Source organism: Halichoerus grypus, chromosome X (assembly GCF_964656455.1).
Source record: "Halichoerus grypus chromosome X, mHalGry1.hap1.1, whole genome shotgun sequence".
NCBI classification, from domain to species: Eukaryota; Metazoa; Chordata; class Mammalia; order Carnivora; family Phocidae; genus Halichoerus; species Halichoerus grypus.
Genome location: NC_135727.1, coordinates 38,794,579 through 38,811,345, shown reverse-complemented (window position 1 = coordinate 38,811,345; position 16,767 = coordinate 38,794,579). Strand labels below are relative to the sequence as shown.

General features: G+C 41.4%; 1 protein-coding gene across 3 annotated transcripts in view; it reads right to left on the bottom strand.

The window, feature by feature from the left end:
- ACSL4 (acyl-CoA synthetase long chain family member 4) overlaps positions 1–16,767 on the bottom strand; it is an 80,931-nt gene that overhangs the window by 27,045 nt on the left and 37,119 nt on the right. The window contains exons 3-9 of one of the 3 annotated variants that reach the window (XM_078063986.1): positions 10,699–11,230; positions 10,274–10,451; positions 8,787–8,896; positions 8,533–8,671; positions 3,730–3,880; positions 3,452–3,575; positions 813–884 (exon numbers count right to left, since the gene is read on the bottom strand). In XM_078063986.1, coding sequence (XP_077920112.1) covers positions 813–884; positions 3,452–3,575; positions 3,730–3,880; positions 8,533–8,671; positions 8,787–8,896; positions 10,274–10,451; positions 10,699–11,049 — 1,125 coding nt within the window. In that variant the 5' untranslated portion in view covers positions 11,050–11,230. The remainder of the gene's footprint in view (positions 1–812; positions 885–3,451; positions 3,576–3,729; positions 3,881–8,532; positions 8,672–8,786; positions 8,897–10,273; positions 10,452–10,698; positions 11,231–16,767) is intronic. The other 2 variants (XM_078063987.1, XM_078063988.1) reach the window with 2 other exon arrangements.

Genomic DNA, 16,767 nt, shown 5'->3' with positions numbered 1-16,767 from the left:
TCTCTCTGTCCTAATAAATAAAATCTTTAAAAACAAAAAAAAGGCCAAAAAACTGTAACGTCTTCCTTTTCGTAAAAGGCACTATTTTACATAAGGATTTTAAATACCTAAAAGTCATCTTTTCTCTTTGGAAGCTCTCTCCAGTGCCAGTTTTCCTGGTCACCCACCATAAGGGTCGGGAGGCTCGGATTCGAGACTCAGTTCCATACCTTGGATATGCTGCTTCAGCTCTCTGGGATGGCCTACGTTCACTCAGTTTTTGTTTTTGTTTTTTTTTTAATTTGTGATTAAACAAAAACGATCTGTAGGATAACCTTCTACCTTTGAAACATTATGACCGATTCTCACACAAGGTGATCTGAACTCAGGTCATTTTCAGCCCCTCATTTTCAAGTATCGGCAACACTAGCAGGCATACATTGCAGAAGCTTGCCATCCCATCCTTCCCAATACTTATCGAAACTTCTAATGAACACATCTGCCATAATTTCAACACAGTAAAATTAAAATTTAAAACAGTACACAAATCCCTAAGGGTATTACCGTTTAAAAAGTCCAAGTGTGAGGGTGCCTGGGTGGCTCAGTTGGTTAGGCGTCTGCCTTCGGCTCAGGTCATGATCCTGGAGTCCCAGGATCGAGTCCCGCATCGGGCTCCCTACTCAGCGGGGAGCCTGCTTCTCCCTCTGACCCTCCCCCGCTCATGCTCTATCTCATTCTCTCTCTCAAATAAATAAATAAAATCTTTAAAAAATAAAAATAAAAATAAAAAGTCCAAGTGCGAGCAGCAAAGGACATTTACATTCTGTACTCACCGGAACAGCCGCCATGAGTGTAGGCTTCAGTACAGTGCAGTCTCCTTTGCTTCCTTTTTTAATTTTGCTGGACTACAGCAAAGACAAAGTGAATAGGATCAGGAAAACCAACCTTTGCAAAAAATGCTGTAATTCGAATATCAAGGATGACAGTGACAGAAATTTACACATGGAATCTGATCTTCTACTGCTCTGGGAGTTATCGGTTAGAACCATCATAACCTACAAAAGTCTAAGGCGTAAATGTTTTAGTGCTTTAGTCCACAGATTAGTTCTTCAAGCACATTTCAGCCTTCTTTAGAGGAGAAATGCTGATTCAGAATGAAGGATAATGGGATATTTTGGTAAATGGAGCACTTACTTATGACATAATCGACCACAGCACGAACCATCCATTAGGGAAAAAAAAGGAAAAACAGAAGCCCTCAACTAAGGTAGATGGAGCACTAAAACAAAGTTGAAGATACTTTTAACTTTCTTTGATGAGCCAAATGGTAAAGCCACCTCTCAAAGTCACTGCTGTCAATTAACATCATACAAAAATATTCATTTGATAACATTTTCGTTGACAGGATACTGAAGACACTACCACTGACTATGTGGGGATATGCACATACATATGTCAATGTGTACGTGCTACTTTCTTTCGTTTTCTTTTCTTTTACTTCTCACACACATAAATAACTGTTTGGGATTTCAAATGTCAAATCAGCATGCAGAAACAATGATAAAGGAGCCCACTGAAAAAGGGAAATGAAAATAAGAATCTGCTGGGGTGCCTGAGTGGCTCCGTTGGTTAAGCGTCCGACTCTTGATTTCAGCTCAGGTCATGATCTTAGGGTTGTGAGATCGAGCCCCACGTCAGGCTCATGTGCTGGGTGTGGAGACTGCTTAAGATTCTGTCTTCTTCCCCCTCTGCTCCCCCCCTCTAAAAAAAATAAAACAAATTTAAAAATAAAAAGTGAAAATAAGAATCTGCTATAATGCAGTTCATTAGTCTGTAAGTTTAGACGTAGGCTGTGTTAGTTGTGCTGACACAGGTGGGAAGAAAACCAGCTCTTAAGAAAGAGTGTGATCTGCCAGGTAGCACAGCCTCGTCATACAGAAGGTTCTGCTGGTATAACTCAATTGCTTTTATCCTCCTTTTCTTTAAGATGGATAAAGGACATACAATAACTACTTGTTTTATGTACGTGCAAGTGTGTGCACATTTGCAAGTGGAAACCTACCCCCGCACATGCACACCACACACGGGAGGGCTGCTCTGTAGAGAGAAAGATGGGCTCTTACGTCCTTCGAGAAAGAGCTGCCCTCCATGTGGTACTGACCACTTGTTCTAGAGAGCTGTTCCAGGGTAGCAGTAGCCACAAGGAGCCCTTCCTCACTTTCTTTATTACTCTCAGTAATGGTATCATTTCTCTTGTCTTATTACAATTACAAGAACCCTTGTTAGGACAACATCACAATTATCTGCTGGCTTCACATGCGGTGCCTCTAATCGTCCCCCTTTTTCGGATTTCCAATGTGAGGGAGATTCCTGGGTTTTAGATTCCTGGTAAGATTTAGGCTCTTTCTTATAAAGTTCATTAAAAAGGTAGGTGGGGCATTCACTCCATCTGCCCCCTTCCCTACACAGAGGCGACTGTTTTCAGAAAGGCAGTGAAAACAAGGGTTCCTAGTCCTTGACTTCTGAACTTCTCAGGGGGGAATTACACTCAAAGCCTATTGAAATGTTTTTCACATTTTGAAAATATTTCTGAACATAAGAAAAACCCACTACAGTGCACTGAAATGTAATCATCACAGATTTTCCTTTTTTTCTTTTCTTTTTTTTTTTTTTAACCATTACAAAGTTTTCTAAAAATTTTGTTTTACAATCCAAGCCCCAGTCTTATTCACAGGTCTGTTTTAACTTGACTAGATCAAGTCTCATTTATTAGTAGGTATTGGATGTGTAATTTCAAATGGGCTTTAAGTACATGAGTTAGCTCTAACCACTGTTGGCCTTCCTACAGCAGGGAGAAGGGAGAACCCGGACTCAGGGCACAAAGCTGAGGCCTGCCTTTGGATAGGCAATAGAACTTGCCATGATGATGGAAATGTTTGGTACCTGTGCTGTCCAACGGGGTAGCCACCAGTGACATGCAGCTACTGAGACCTTGAAATGTGGCTACATCAACTGAGAAATGAAATTTTTCTCATCTAATTTTAATTATCTCTACTTCAGTATGTGGCTAGGGACTACTGCAGTCGACAGCACAGTGCTAGAGAAAACTCAGTGTAAAACCGGGCTCCAATCCTACCACCACATCTCCTCCCCCAAACCTACCGCTGTTGATGGATAATGTGTCCAAAAGGCTCAGAGCCTTTATATTCTCTATCCTAGCTATCCAGAATCAAAATCGAATAAAGACAAGATGAACTGTTAGTTTTGAAATTGTTTTAAAAGATGTAGATAAAGCAATGCTAAAAAATCCACAAGATTCTTTTCCACAACTACATATTTGCTCATGGAAACTCTTTTTGAAGTCAAGGAGAAAGCTTTCACAGAATTAAAATATCTCAAGTTTCAGCAAAATGTTGTCAGCCAAACAATGCAACTTAATATGATCACGCCAATATAGTGAAAAGCTTGTCACCTGGTCAGAGAGTGTCAGTGGAGAAGAATATCCAATCCTACAGCCATAGGTAAAGCAAGATATCTCTGCTGTCAATTCTAGTACGTGAGCCAAAGGCAAGTAGCCAATGTATGTGTCCTTTGGTCTAAAACAAAATGAGAGAAACACTTTAGCCATTCTTAAAAAGGTGCGGTAATTAGGAACATCAATAGCCTTGTCATTTTAATATAGATTGAGTTTAGAGAAGGCCAAACATGGGCTCTGATTTCTAAGGAGAAAGTGGAATAACTCTCTCTTACCCCAGTCCAGGAATTCTCTCACACTGGCCTGCCATCCCGGCTATCAAATTGCTATGGTGCATCATCACTCCCTTGGGTCGGCCAGTAGAACCACTGGTATACATGACAATAGCCATGTCCGAAGGGGTCGGTCTATTTGGAGGGATGCTCACTAAATGAACGAAAAAAGCACGGCGTTTTCTTCAGTTTAAAAGTTAAATTGCTAAACAAAGATGAAGATTTTTAGATTTTTGCATCATGATAAACTGCGTAAAACAAATACTCTCTACTGATAATCAACACAAAAATGGCGATCAAATTCTGGTTACCTGCAGTGAGAATTTCAAACTCGATTTGGCCCATTTTCTGGATGCTCACCCTAATCCCTGTCTACGCCTGCCTTTCCAGTGTTGCAGAAAGCTATCCAGGACTGTGGAGAATCGAAAGGATAGAGTATTGGATGCAAACTCCTCAGGCCTCAGTCTTCTCATCTTTTTAAAATGAGACGGTTGGACCTGATTGTGGTTCTTAACAGCTGGTGGGCATGAGAATCACCTGTGGAACTTAAACAAAATACCATCTCTATCTCTGGTCCCTAGCTCGGAACATTCTGTGCCTGGGATGGAGCAAAGGCTCCACAGGTGTGTATGAACGTGATTGGAAACCGCTGGACTTGATCTCTTTTTTTTAACTTTTTATAAAAATAATTTTATTTTACCATAACTGAACCATGGAAACTGAATTAGATAACCATTATACATTTAACAGGCTATTTTAAGATTAGATTCCAAGCAGCAAGTAAAATCCAAAGAACACCACCAAAATTACCCTTTCCACTGTTTTTATCGTTGCTTCTTGAAATCTGTACAGGAAATCATTTTTTTCAAAGTACTGAATGTGCAGTTAGATAAAAATAATGGCGTAAGAGGTCCCTTCTCTCTGACTCACTTGCTCACTCACTCCTGTAGTCAGAACACTTGTCATGTGTCTGGCTTCGGGACCCTTTTGGGTCTTCCAGATTTAGTGCTTATTGCCCTATCTGGATTGGATCATACTTTGATTCTGTGGAATCAAAATTAGACAGGAATTTCCAGATACTGAGAGAGAGACACCATGTGGAGGGGTTTATAAGCTCTCCATTCCCTATCAAAGGTAATATCTAGATAGTATCTAAACTTCACTTCTTCTAACCCTCTGTCTGAAGGGGGTTAGGGTGTTTAATCATCTTAAAGTTCCTGAGCTCCAGAGCTATCTTTGCTTACTGAATGACTGGGAGCGGAAAATAGAGAGGTCTTCCCGACAGATTAGATTCAGCCATCTTGAGCAGGGGTCAGCAGACTCTTTTTGCAAAGGTTCAGACAGTAAATATTTTAGGCTTTGAGGGCCATACAGTCACTGCCAAAACTACACAGCCAAAGGCGTTTGTTAAACAATTGTGATGGTGTTCCAGTCCAACTGTATTTACAGAAACAGAGAGCAGGCTGTAATTTACCAACCTCTGCGCTAGAGTCATGCTTTTCAAACTATGTGTGGTGAGGACATTTTTTCCCCACCTAATAATTTATGGATGGACACTTTTGGAAAATACAATAAAAATGCATTCATGGAAAAATGAAATAAAAAAGACATAACACACGAGCTTAAAAAGTTTAGATTAAATAGACAACACATTACATTTCAATAAATACAATTAGAACAGTGGCACTCAAACTCATGACCCTGAGATCAAGAGTCACATGCTCTTCCAACTGAGCCAGCCAGGCACCCCGACAGTAGATATCTTTAAGGAGCATTAGCATGACCCAATTTAAGTATAACTTTATCTTTGGTTATTTCAGTGGTAAATCACACTGCTTAAATTTTTTATTTTAACTGGTATGTTACAGGTTAAAGGAAGCAAATTAGAAAAACTGTAAATATTGTTACTTGGAAAGTATCTTCTAGCCTACCAATAAAGAGAATTGCTACTAACAACATTACTTTTTTGTCACTCCACAATACTAACAAACAGTTGAGTGAAATCGAAACTCCCCATTTATTAAGTGCCTAGATGCACACTCTAAGCAAACGCTGTGTATATCAGTATTTTAAAACTTTAATGTGACATAAATTTGTTTCTTTCTGTTAATTTATCTACTCTGGACTAACAAGTGTTACATAGAAGAGATAATGTTTATCTAAACTGTTCCTATTTTTTTTAAAAAAATAAAAAGAAATAAAATAAAATAGCTTTACCGAGGTATAATTGATACACAAAGAACTACACATATTTAATATATACAATTTGGTGATTTGAACATATGCATACACCTGTGATGCCATCGCCACGATCAGGATAACAGACCTCTCTCCATCATCTCCCTCAGTTTCCTTGTGTTCCGTTGCTGTTGTTGTTGTTGTTGACCTGATCTGTCAGTGACTTCTTCAACTCTACAATTCTAACACGCTAATTTTAAACAGCATACTGAGGCTTCTACTTTCAAGGTGGGGTACTGTGGTGACCTAGTAACCTCCTTTCTGTTCCAGAATACACAGATATATTAACAGAATAAATGTTTCATAAGATGGGTGGATTATTAAAAATCAGTTTATATCCTTTATGGTACTATAATGGTGCCACTATGATGGGGAGACTATAGTGGAGGTACTATAATAGTGATATGACGATTATACATGTGTCCAAACCCACAGAATGTACACCACCAAGAGTCAACTCTAATGGAAACTATGGGCTTTGGGTGATAATGAGATGTCAGAGTAGATCCATCAATTGAAACAAATGTACCACTCTGGTGGGGGATGTTGGTAAATGCAGAAGCCTATGGATTGTAGAGGCAGGGAGTGTATGGGAAACCTCTGTACCTTCCCCCCAATTTTGCTATGAACCTAAAACTGCTCTACAAAATAAACTTTATTTTTTAAAAATCAGTTTACAAAAATGAATTGTATTTTTACATACCAGTTAAAATAAAAAATTTAAGCAGTGTGATTTGCCACTGAAATAACCAAAGATAAAGTTATACTCAAATTGGGTCATGCTAATGCTCCTTAAAGATATCTACTGTCGGGGTGCCTGGCTGGCTCAGTTGGAAGAGCATGTGACTCTTGATCTCAGGGTCATGAGTTCGAGTCCCACACTGGGGGTAGAAGTGACCTAAATAAATACAACTTAAAAAAAGATATCTACTGCCAGTTTATAGAATGAAGCAAGTAAGAACTGCATTCTTTCTCTGATGATTAATGGAAGCAGCCAGCAGTAGATACGTTAAGCTCTTCTCAGTCCAAGGACAAAATGGGACGCTTCACTTCTTGTTATCGTAACTATCAACTAAGGTAAAGTATCACCAAAAAATACATGTATCTCATTACTGTAAAGATAAATGGAACTAGGCGGGCTATGTGGTCTATCCGGTTATTGCTTACACAACATTATGAGGACTAATACCCCCATAGTTTTATACCAAAATCCTTTGGTGAATCAACAGAATTGGCAACAGATCACTACTGATAAGGACCTCCCAGGTGACCTCAATCTTGCAGTGTCTGTCTGGTGTTGAGAGACAATTCTCCATGGGTCTCTTGAGTTTCTTTCTGCACATCTTGTGAACAGAGGCAGTGACCGGGTTCTAAACCATTTTTTCAAGGGTGTCTGCACAATAAACAACCTTGGAAGGTGGAGATAGCATCTACCTCCAGAGCAAAAGAGTAGATGTGCTTCCTGTCCAGTACAATAAAAATAATCTCTCTCTCTCTCTCCAGGGCAAAGGGCAGTCATACTACCCTCTCTACGAGCTTTGGGCTCCTTCATCTCACAGCCGCTCTCCTGTAACACGACTCGCTGCAGGTACAGGTTATCATCCCAACCCTCTTCCCACTGCCCTGTGGAAACCGGAGTGTGGGGAAGCAACACAGATGCGGACAGTCTGGCTACTGCTTTCGCCATGAATAAAAAAAAAAAAAACTGTCCTTCACCTCTGACCCAGGAGTCTCAGACCTCCAAGAAGTTGCGGCTGGCTCACTTGTTACATAGAAGCGATAATGTTTATCTAAACTGTTCCTATGTTTTTCTGCAAGTGGCATGAAAGCTCAGCCTCTGTGCCATTCTCCACACTGGGTAAAGCGCTGTACAGTCAATCTCGCTCATTGCAAATGTGTTCAGTCCCTAATGTGCAAATACTCAGAAGCTGAACAGGGGTTCAAGCAACGTTTTCTCCTACCAAAATGAATCCTTTCCTCATCTAGTAGACTATCGTGATCTTCACATTAGACAGGAAGAAAGAAACTATTGAAACGGAGTCTTTAATTTCCTCAACCCTCTGTCCTGATGACCAACTGACATTTTGCCACAAGGCGCATCTACTGGTTTCAAATGAAATACCAAATACCACCTCAGTGGTAGAATAAATCCGAGCATGAGCTTGGCCAACAGCTTTTTGCATCCTCTGAGACATCATTAAAATCACTAGCATTAAGCTTTAAAAAAAAAAAAAAAAAAAGGTTACTGAATGGAAGGCCTGGAGATCTTCTCTTCACCTGAGGTCCAGGGAGGAAAGTTAGAACGGGTTACTTGAAAAAAAGTTCAGACTGCCGTAAGTCTGAACCATTGAATACATTAACTATTTAGTAAATTTTAAAACACTGGTTACCTTTGAGGAGAAAAGGAGAGAAAACTTCAATCATATATGGTCTTGATAGTTTAAACATTAAAAAAATTTTTTTTACATCAAAGAATTTTACGGTTTTCATTTGCATTACTTCTTTTCCTAACCTACTGAAATAAACCTTAAATATATGAATAAATTTTGTTTCCACTGCTTTACTTACTGTTTTCTGGCTTGGATCCCAATTCTTCTACTGATTGCATGCTGTGAATCTCAAATCCTTCAGGGTATTCTGCTTTATTGACAGTCTTATTGTCCACATAAATGATATGTTTAACACAATTGATATCTGACAATGCAGTCTGTTGAGCAGAAAAAAGATCCAGCTCTTACATGTGGGCCTGTAATGAACTCTATTATTGGACATTTTCCTGTCAGAGAACACTACCATGAATTCAAAGAAAAATTCTTATTTACCTTAAGTTTACTTTCCAGAAGTTCAACACTAGTAATCAGGTAGGTAGCCTCAGATTCATTTAACCCATGAACTACAGCTTCTTTGCCAAGTGTGGCATATAAAGTCACAACTACATAATAAAAAATAAACACATATGTTAAATGATAAACATTTATGAGATATATTATTTAAGTCAGCCTTTTGTGATGGGTACACTCATGGATGCAAAGGCATTTTATAATGTCGTTTGATTTCATAGTCTCTGCTATTACCTTTAAATGTTGCCTGAAACTTCCCAGTAGCCCCAGACGTTCCTTACAAAGTCTCAGGATTCTAACATCCTATACCTGAAGAAACCCAGGAATACTGGAAGTGCACAACTGTTCAAAAATTGGTCAATCGAGATTCTCAAGGCCAATAAGCTTCTGGCTGAACTCCTAATTTAAGTCAGAGCTAGCCCACCTAGAACTACCCTGTGATACGCTCTTTCATTGGTCATAGCACCAAGAATGAATAAGTCCTTGAGAATCTTCAGATTGAGGATCTCAAGATGGAATCATGTCCTCACTCCTTCTAGGGAGTTTTTGAGTGGGTCCAATGTCCAAGCTGATTGGTGACCTCCAAGCCTTAAATGGGTGGGCCAAGGAGATCTACTCTTTAGGAGCTACCAGACAAAGGAAACATAAGCTGAAACCAAGATCAGTTAGAATCAAGGGGCATTTGCTAAACTTCAATCAGATTGGAAATTCAGCTCTAGGTTGGTAACCAAAGCAGCAACATGGTTAAGAAGAGCGACTTTTCACAAGCTGTTGATTGTTGAAGCTGGGTGATGGGTACACAGGGGATCATTTCATATTCATTTTGTTTGTTTGAGATACAAATTCTTGATTACTATACTACACTTATAGTGTTCTTAATTCAGTAAATAATTGAGTGCCTAGTATGTGGTAGGCATTGTTCTGGACTTTAAATTTTTAAAAACAATTTCATGCACAACGGCAAAAACAAATGCTTATGAATCAGGAATATACCCTATACCTTACTTTCTGGCCAACATATCTAATGTCAGTTCAAGTTGTTATGTGCTCATTTCACATGTAAAATGGAAGAGGTCAAAGAAAAGGCCTCGAAGTGAGGCAATGAACTAGAATGATCCTAAGCAATGATCGTTTTTTTTGTTTGTTTGTTTTAATCATTATTTTGTATGTCATGCCCTAAAAAACACCCCCAAGCCCCAAACCTTTCATGTATAATTCACTTCCAACTGAAAAGTAAAACTCTAAATTCTATCCATTAAGCTGCCAATTCCCATACTGGCGCTTAGAAATTACTTTCTTTAACAGGAATAATCAGAGATCTTTTAACTACAGTATGTACTGTTTTACGGATAGAACTCATGCAGAAAAATGGCTAAGGAACACCTACCATGAAAGCAACAGCATCACAGGACAATTTCACATGTTACTAAAATCCCTTCTCTCCCCCTCCAGAAACGCAAGGCACTTACGAGGGAAATTGTACTTAAAGCAGGTCTGGGCCGCAATCATCCATTCGGCCCTGGTCTCGCAGAAAATGGCAACAGTGCTCTTTGGTTTCAGTCCCAGTGCGGTGAGTCCACTACCAAAATTATTCACTCTGTGGTTCACTTCGAGATAGCTCATCCATTTATAATTCCCAAGAATTAACTGTTAAAGGGAGACATTCTCTAATATTAGTATCTTTATTCAAATAAGCAGTTAAAATACTATTCCAAGTATAGAACTCTAAAACTGCCTTTAAGTGAATATACAGAAGCTGTGAGCACCTTCTGAGAATTGGTTACACAGAATATTTAAGTGGAATGGCAGCATATTTAAAACGCATTTGATCTATGATCAAGTGATGCGTACCTTCCCCTTAAAAGAAAAATTAAAAGGTGCGAGAATGCTGTACCTTCTTAAAAACCTTTCCATTTGGCTGCATTTCATTTTCTTCACTTAGGATTTCTCTGGTCCCAAGGCTGTCTTTCTTCCCAAACTTGGACACGGCATGATCAAATAACTTATCCAGAGTGTTGGCTCCGGGGATGTCTATGACAGCTAGCGAGTCGAAGTGCGTGACAGAGCGATATGGACTTCCAGGTTTGTCTGAAGTGGGCTTAGCTTTTATTCTCTTTGCCATGGCGTTTTTCTTCTTGGCGTTGGTAAGAAAATACCATGGAATAAATATAAGGGCACTGTATACTGTTATTAACAAGTGGACAGGCAGCAAAATAATGGTGAGCACGTTTAGCCTAAGTTTCATAGTGGCAAGGCTCCTACAGTGGTGTGTATTTCTTGTTATTCTTTGGCTGCAGAAAGCCTTGTTTTGCTGAAGAAGGCAACAATGGAAGCAGCGGTTAAGAGTAGCAGTATAGCCAAGGCAGTTCAATTTTAATGATACAGATAGAAGTTAGTAATCTTTGGAAGCCGACAATAAAGTACACCTGGAGGTGAAGACAATGAGCCAGGCAGAGAGCAGGAAAAAAAAACAAAAAACAAAAACAAAAACAAGAGTATTAACAAGTTGATAGCAACACTGATTTAAATACTCAGGTCTTCAGTAGTTTATATAATTGATCTGATACAGAAAGTTGAAATAACTGGTCTGAAAGACTGGCATTTTCCATTTTTAAGCATTGCCATAAACTTCTGAATTTAATTTTGTCTAGGTGTTTAGGTATACTCTCCTCTGAACATCACTCCGCAAGTCAGTTGAATGACACTACTTTAATGCTTACACGGATGTACGGATGTGACATTGAAGTTTGGTTGAACTTTGGGAATGCCAATAGTGAGGTTTCTCCTAAATATGTACATGTAAAACAGGTAGTTTTAAATAGGATTAGGTTTTATATCCAAAATGGAAGAAATCCACAAATGTAGGTTTATTTCTCAATGATCAACCCAGAAATACTATTTCTGAGGTAACACTGTTCACGATCTCCCATCCCGAAAACTGTTGAGCAATACAATTGTAAAGTCATTTCCTAAGTGTTCATTTTGTGCTCAAAATTGCACCCGGTGCCTGGGAATAGTAGTAGCAGGTCTCAACTAGTGTCAGTCCAGTCCTGGCCCTTGCCCATTACCAGTTAACACTTATGAGGCAGTCAGCACATGAGTCAGATCCACTGTCTTTCAAACTTTTTTTGGGGGGGGGCAGAGGGGCAGCTAAACCGCTTCTTCAAATAAAAACTCATGCAGACTTCCCACATATGCAACTGAAGTGGAACTGCTCTGGCTGAATCAGGGAGACTGGGGGTATCCAGAGCACCCCCCAGACTTCCCGGAACCCCATTCCCAAAGTGCCCACCACCGAAGCGTTTCCAGGGAAAAGCCTCGTGGAAAGAGCCAAGAGCTGTGGCGTGCAGTACAAGAAATAAATGCAACAGGCGTCCAGAGGGAATGTGAAATGGCCACCAGTAGGTAAGGGAGGCTCTGTGGACATGAGACTTAAACTGGACCCCGCAAAGGAGGAAAAGAATGGAGAGCATTCCGGGCAGAGAAGCCACATGGAGAGACACAGAGATAGGGGTGAAAGGGCTTTGGGGGAGTAGGGAGTGCCCATAATAAGGACACTAGCCTGACTGGGGCACAGTGATTGCATGCTGGCTAAAGAGGCTACGGGAGTACAGGGTCTGACAGATCAAAGTGATTTTAAATTGATTAGGCACAAAACTGGGGGCCGTGGCAGGTCAGGAAAATAGTGCTAATTGGAGAGGAACTGCAGCTACAGCCTCAGGGATAACACTAACTCAGGGAGCTGGCCTTCCCTCAGCTGATAAAGCTATTTTGGAGAGTGGCCACGTATTTCAACTATAAAAATTAAAATAATAGTGCACTTTGAGGAGACAGATTGAAGCCCATCCCTCTGCAACTTTTGTAGAAATAGACTATCGAACAGAGGACCATTGTCTGTTTTTACACCAATTACCATAAGGTGGTACCTTAATCTAGCCTTGGTTTTTGTTCATGTCCTTCAACTGAGTGGCATAAAGTGAGCAAGAAACTACAAGTGGAAAGACCTGGGTTTCAGTCCCCATCTCCGTCACTAACTGGCTGGGTAAGCTTGAGCCAGACAACCGATGTGAGCTTAAGATCAGACTAGATCAGTAGCCCTTAACTTCTTAGAGGTGGTGAACCCCATTTAGAGGTTCCAAGGAGAACTATAAATCCAAGCTACACAAAATGGTATCTACAATTTTAGGGGGTTTGTGGGTTCCTGGAAATCCATCCACGAACCTCTAAGGGTGACACCAACCCTGAAGTAAGAACTGCTGGCCTAGATGATTTCCTGACATCCTTCCAACTTTAAATTTTGTGATTTACCCTACCGAGAAATTGCTTCCTCGGTCTCTCTGACAAGTCTGGACATTCATTTCTTCAAGATAAGGTATGTCAAGTGTCTATCATGGTGTCTGGTCCTCAGTATGCAAGAACCCCTCTAACAATCCTCTCTCCCATCATCCATTTCATGACAACCCAAATCCACAATAATCCTTCCTTTTTCTAACCTCCTACATCACTTGAAATGTCTACCACTCATTTTATCCTTGATTAAATTAACCAATATTAGCAAACATCTAAGCACCTAAGTATATAGCAGAGACCAGTAGTTCTCAACCCTATCAAACCCAACACCTCTTTCTTAGAACAAATATCCTGTAATATTCTTTTATCAATCTCAAAGGGTAGTCACAGATGATAACCTACTTATGTGTATAATTAAAAAAAAATAGTAATTCCCTACTGGTAATAGAAAGGAATACCAAAAGGAAATTAACTCAAGACAAAATTATATTTATTTCAATATATAAATTCTCAGAGACAATACCAGAAGGTCAAAAAAAAGTCTTGGCTTCAATTGAGAAATTGTCAGACTTGGGGCTGAAGATATATAAAGAAGACAGCTTTGGAAGGGTTTATAATCTAATTGGATTAACTGTACTATACATTTTTAGTCATTCATGTTATATACACTTAATCTTTTACACATATTTGCCTTAAGCCTTGGAGGTAGGGAAATGTCTTCTACTTAATCCTCATAATATAGACACACACACACACACACACACACACACACACACACACCCCACACACACAGTAGGCAAGCCTAGAAGAACATTCAGGTGAGGAGAGATCAGAGACATCATTTACTCCAGGCATTTTGAAATTCTTTCTGGTGGTGGCGAGGGGGGCATGGGACAACCATTTGAATAAAATCTTACACGAACATGGAAAACACAAATATATATATAGATAAAAGCCAAAAGCAGAGCTGCTTTGGTGGGAGAGGCTTGACAGCCCCTGACCAGACTTCTTGGAACCCCCAGTTCAGCTGAATGTTTGATCCACTGATGTCGGTGAATGAGTAGCCAAGTGCACCTTATAACCGACACCCATCCCCAAGTCCGGTGCTCTTTCAAGCCCACTGGCCAGCTTCTGCCCAGGTTTGCCTGACATCTTAAAATCTTTCCTTGCCAAAGGTTTTCCAGGGTTACACTCACACCTATTGATAAATTTATTTCAAAAAAAGATGAGAACACCTACCACGTGTAAGTTTTGAGCACTTGATACAAAGAGGAGTCAAGCATGCCCTCAGTCTTTTAAATGCATGTACATATGTGTTCATATGTAAGGCAGAGGGCAGGGAGATCAGTTCACAAATATGTAGAATAGATCCCATAAGAGGGGTGCCTGCTTGGCTCAGTTGGAAGAGCATGTGACTCTTGGTCTCGGGGTCCTGAGTTCGAGCCCCATGTTGGGTGTAGAGATTACTAAAAAATAAATATATCCCATAAGAACAAAATGCTAAACATATTCAAAGGAGGGGGAAATTTGCATCCAGTTTGGGGGGAAAAAAAGAGATGGAGGAAGGAGGACGTAGAACCATCCAGAAAGGTTTCACAAAAAACACAGCAGTTGAGGTAGGCATGAAGGATGGTATGTTTTCAAAAGACAAATAAAACAACTGGAAAATGAGGACAGTGCTAACAGAGAGAACAAATGGATGAGCGAACAGATGGAGGCAGAACAGGGCAGGATGGATGTGAGAAACAGCAAGTAGTGTAGCAGATGCTTTAATGTTTTCCATGTGAAGTGCTGCTCCACTTTGGGGATCTAAGTCAATGGGAAAATTCAATTTTTTCAGAGCCAAATTTCCGAGCATGCAGCTCTAATCTACTCTAAGAGACACATGTGTACAATGATTAAGCAACTCAAGATTCAACACCTGCCTGTTGTGTTAAGGGGGAAATGAACTGTTCTCTACGGAAGAGAAAGTCTGATTTCCTGGGTGGTAAATGGGTTAAACTACGGTAGGAGATCCGGGTCTAACCTCACATGTGCTGTTAAGCAGGACTCTGACCAAGTCCAGTGACCTCCCACTTAAGAGCTCTGGGTCAGTGGCATCGTGTACAGAACAGGAATGCTGCTTGCATTATCTACTTCGTGGCACTGTTGGCAGAATCCTTCCTCACAGCCAGCTTGCAATCCACGGACAATAATCATCAGTCCCTGGAATAAACTGTCTCGCCCCGTTTCACTTTGTTGTACTTATTCGGCGAAACTACAACCTGGTTAAATCCAATTCTCCACTGAAGTGGGCACCTGTACCCACGCAGCTGAACTTGGCTGGAGAAAAGCTGGACTGTGCTGAACCCCCCCTCCCCCCGATACCCACGCCGGCTCGCTCCAGCAGGCCCTCAATGCTGTGCAGAAACCACACTGCGCCGGACGGCTCCGCTCACTGGCTTGCCCTCCTGGGTTTCCTGCCTGCTCCTCGCTCTTCCGGCCAGCCCCCCGACGCCTGCCCCTCCTCCGTCCTCATTCTCGGCTGCTGGGCTGGCTTACCGTTCCGCTGAGACAACTGTGACAGTCTGGAGAGAACTGGCGCACACTCCCACCACTGCACCTACCCGCCTTCGTGCGTCTGCGGCCACGTGCTCTTTTCTCTCCCGTGACTCTGCCCTCGGACCAGTGCCGCGCGCGGCCAGGGCTCAGCCCTGCACCAGGGCTCCAAGGCCCTGTCTCCGCCTGGGCCCGGTCTCTCCCTGGCGGGGCCGCTCTACTGACTCTTCCCCCTCACGCCCCATTAACGTGCCCTGCTCCACTGAATCGTGCCCATTAGCATCATAACAGGCTAGTCTTTCTCTCACCTTAAAAACCATTGCCTCTCGAATGTTCTCTGACCACAGCCCCATTTCTTGGCATCGGGACTTGAGAGTCGCCTATGCACTTCCTCTCCCAGTTCTCTCCCCCTATTTTCCTCTTGAACCTACTACTCAGGCTTTTACCCCCTACAACTCCACAAATTGCTCTGGTCGAGGGCCCCAACGACCTCCATGACTTCACATCCCCAGGTCAGTTAATGCTCCCTCATCTCCCTTGACTCATCAGCAGCCTTTGACCTGGATGACCCCTCTGTTCCTGATTGAAACTTCTTCACTTGGCTTCCAGGAGACCACATTTCTTCTGGTTTTCTTTGGACTTCCCTAGCTGTTCCTTCTCAGTCTTCTTTGCTGCTTCTTCTTTATCTCCCTGACCTCTAACTGCGACAGTCCTCAGTCACCGAACCTCCTCTGGGCTTTCTCTACACTCACTCCCATGGTGACCTCATTTAGTCCCACAGCTTTAGATGGCATATATACGCTGATGACTCCCAGATTTCTACCCCCTGCCTGGAGGTCCTCCTTAAACACCGGATTTGTAGACCCAACTTTTTCCTCAACAGGTCCATTTCGGTCAAGTACCTCAGACTTAATATGGTCAAAGCTGAGCCACTGATCATCCTCCCACAGACCTATCCCACCCAGTCTTGCCTGGCTCGGTAATTCCAGCTGCTCTGACCAAAAACCTTAGAGATTCCCTCTTTCACTCCTCTCTCTCTCTCTCTCTCTCTCTCTCTCTCTCTCCCACACACACACACACACACACGCACACTCCACACCCAACTCAGCAGCAGCAAATCCTACCGGCTCTACTT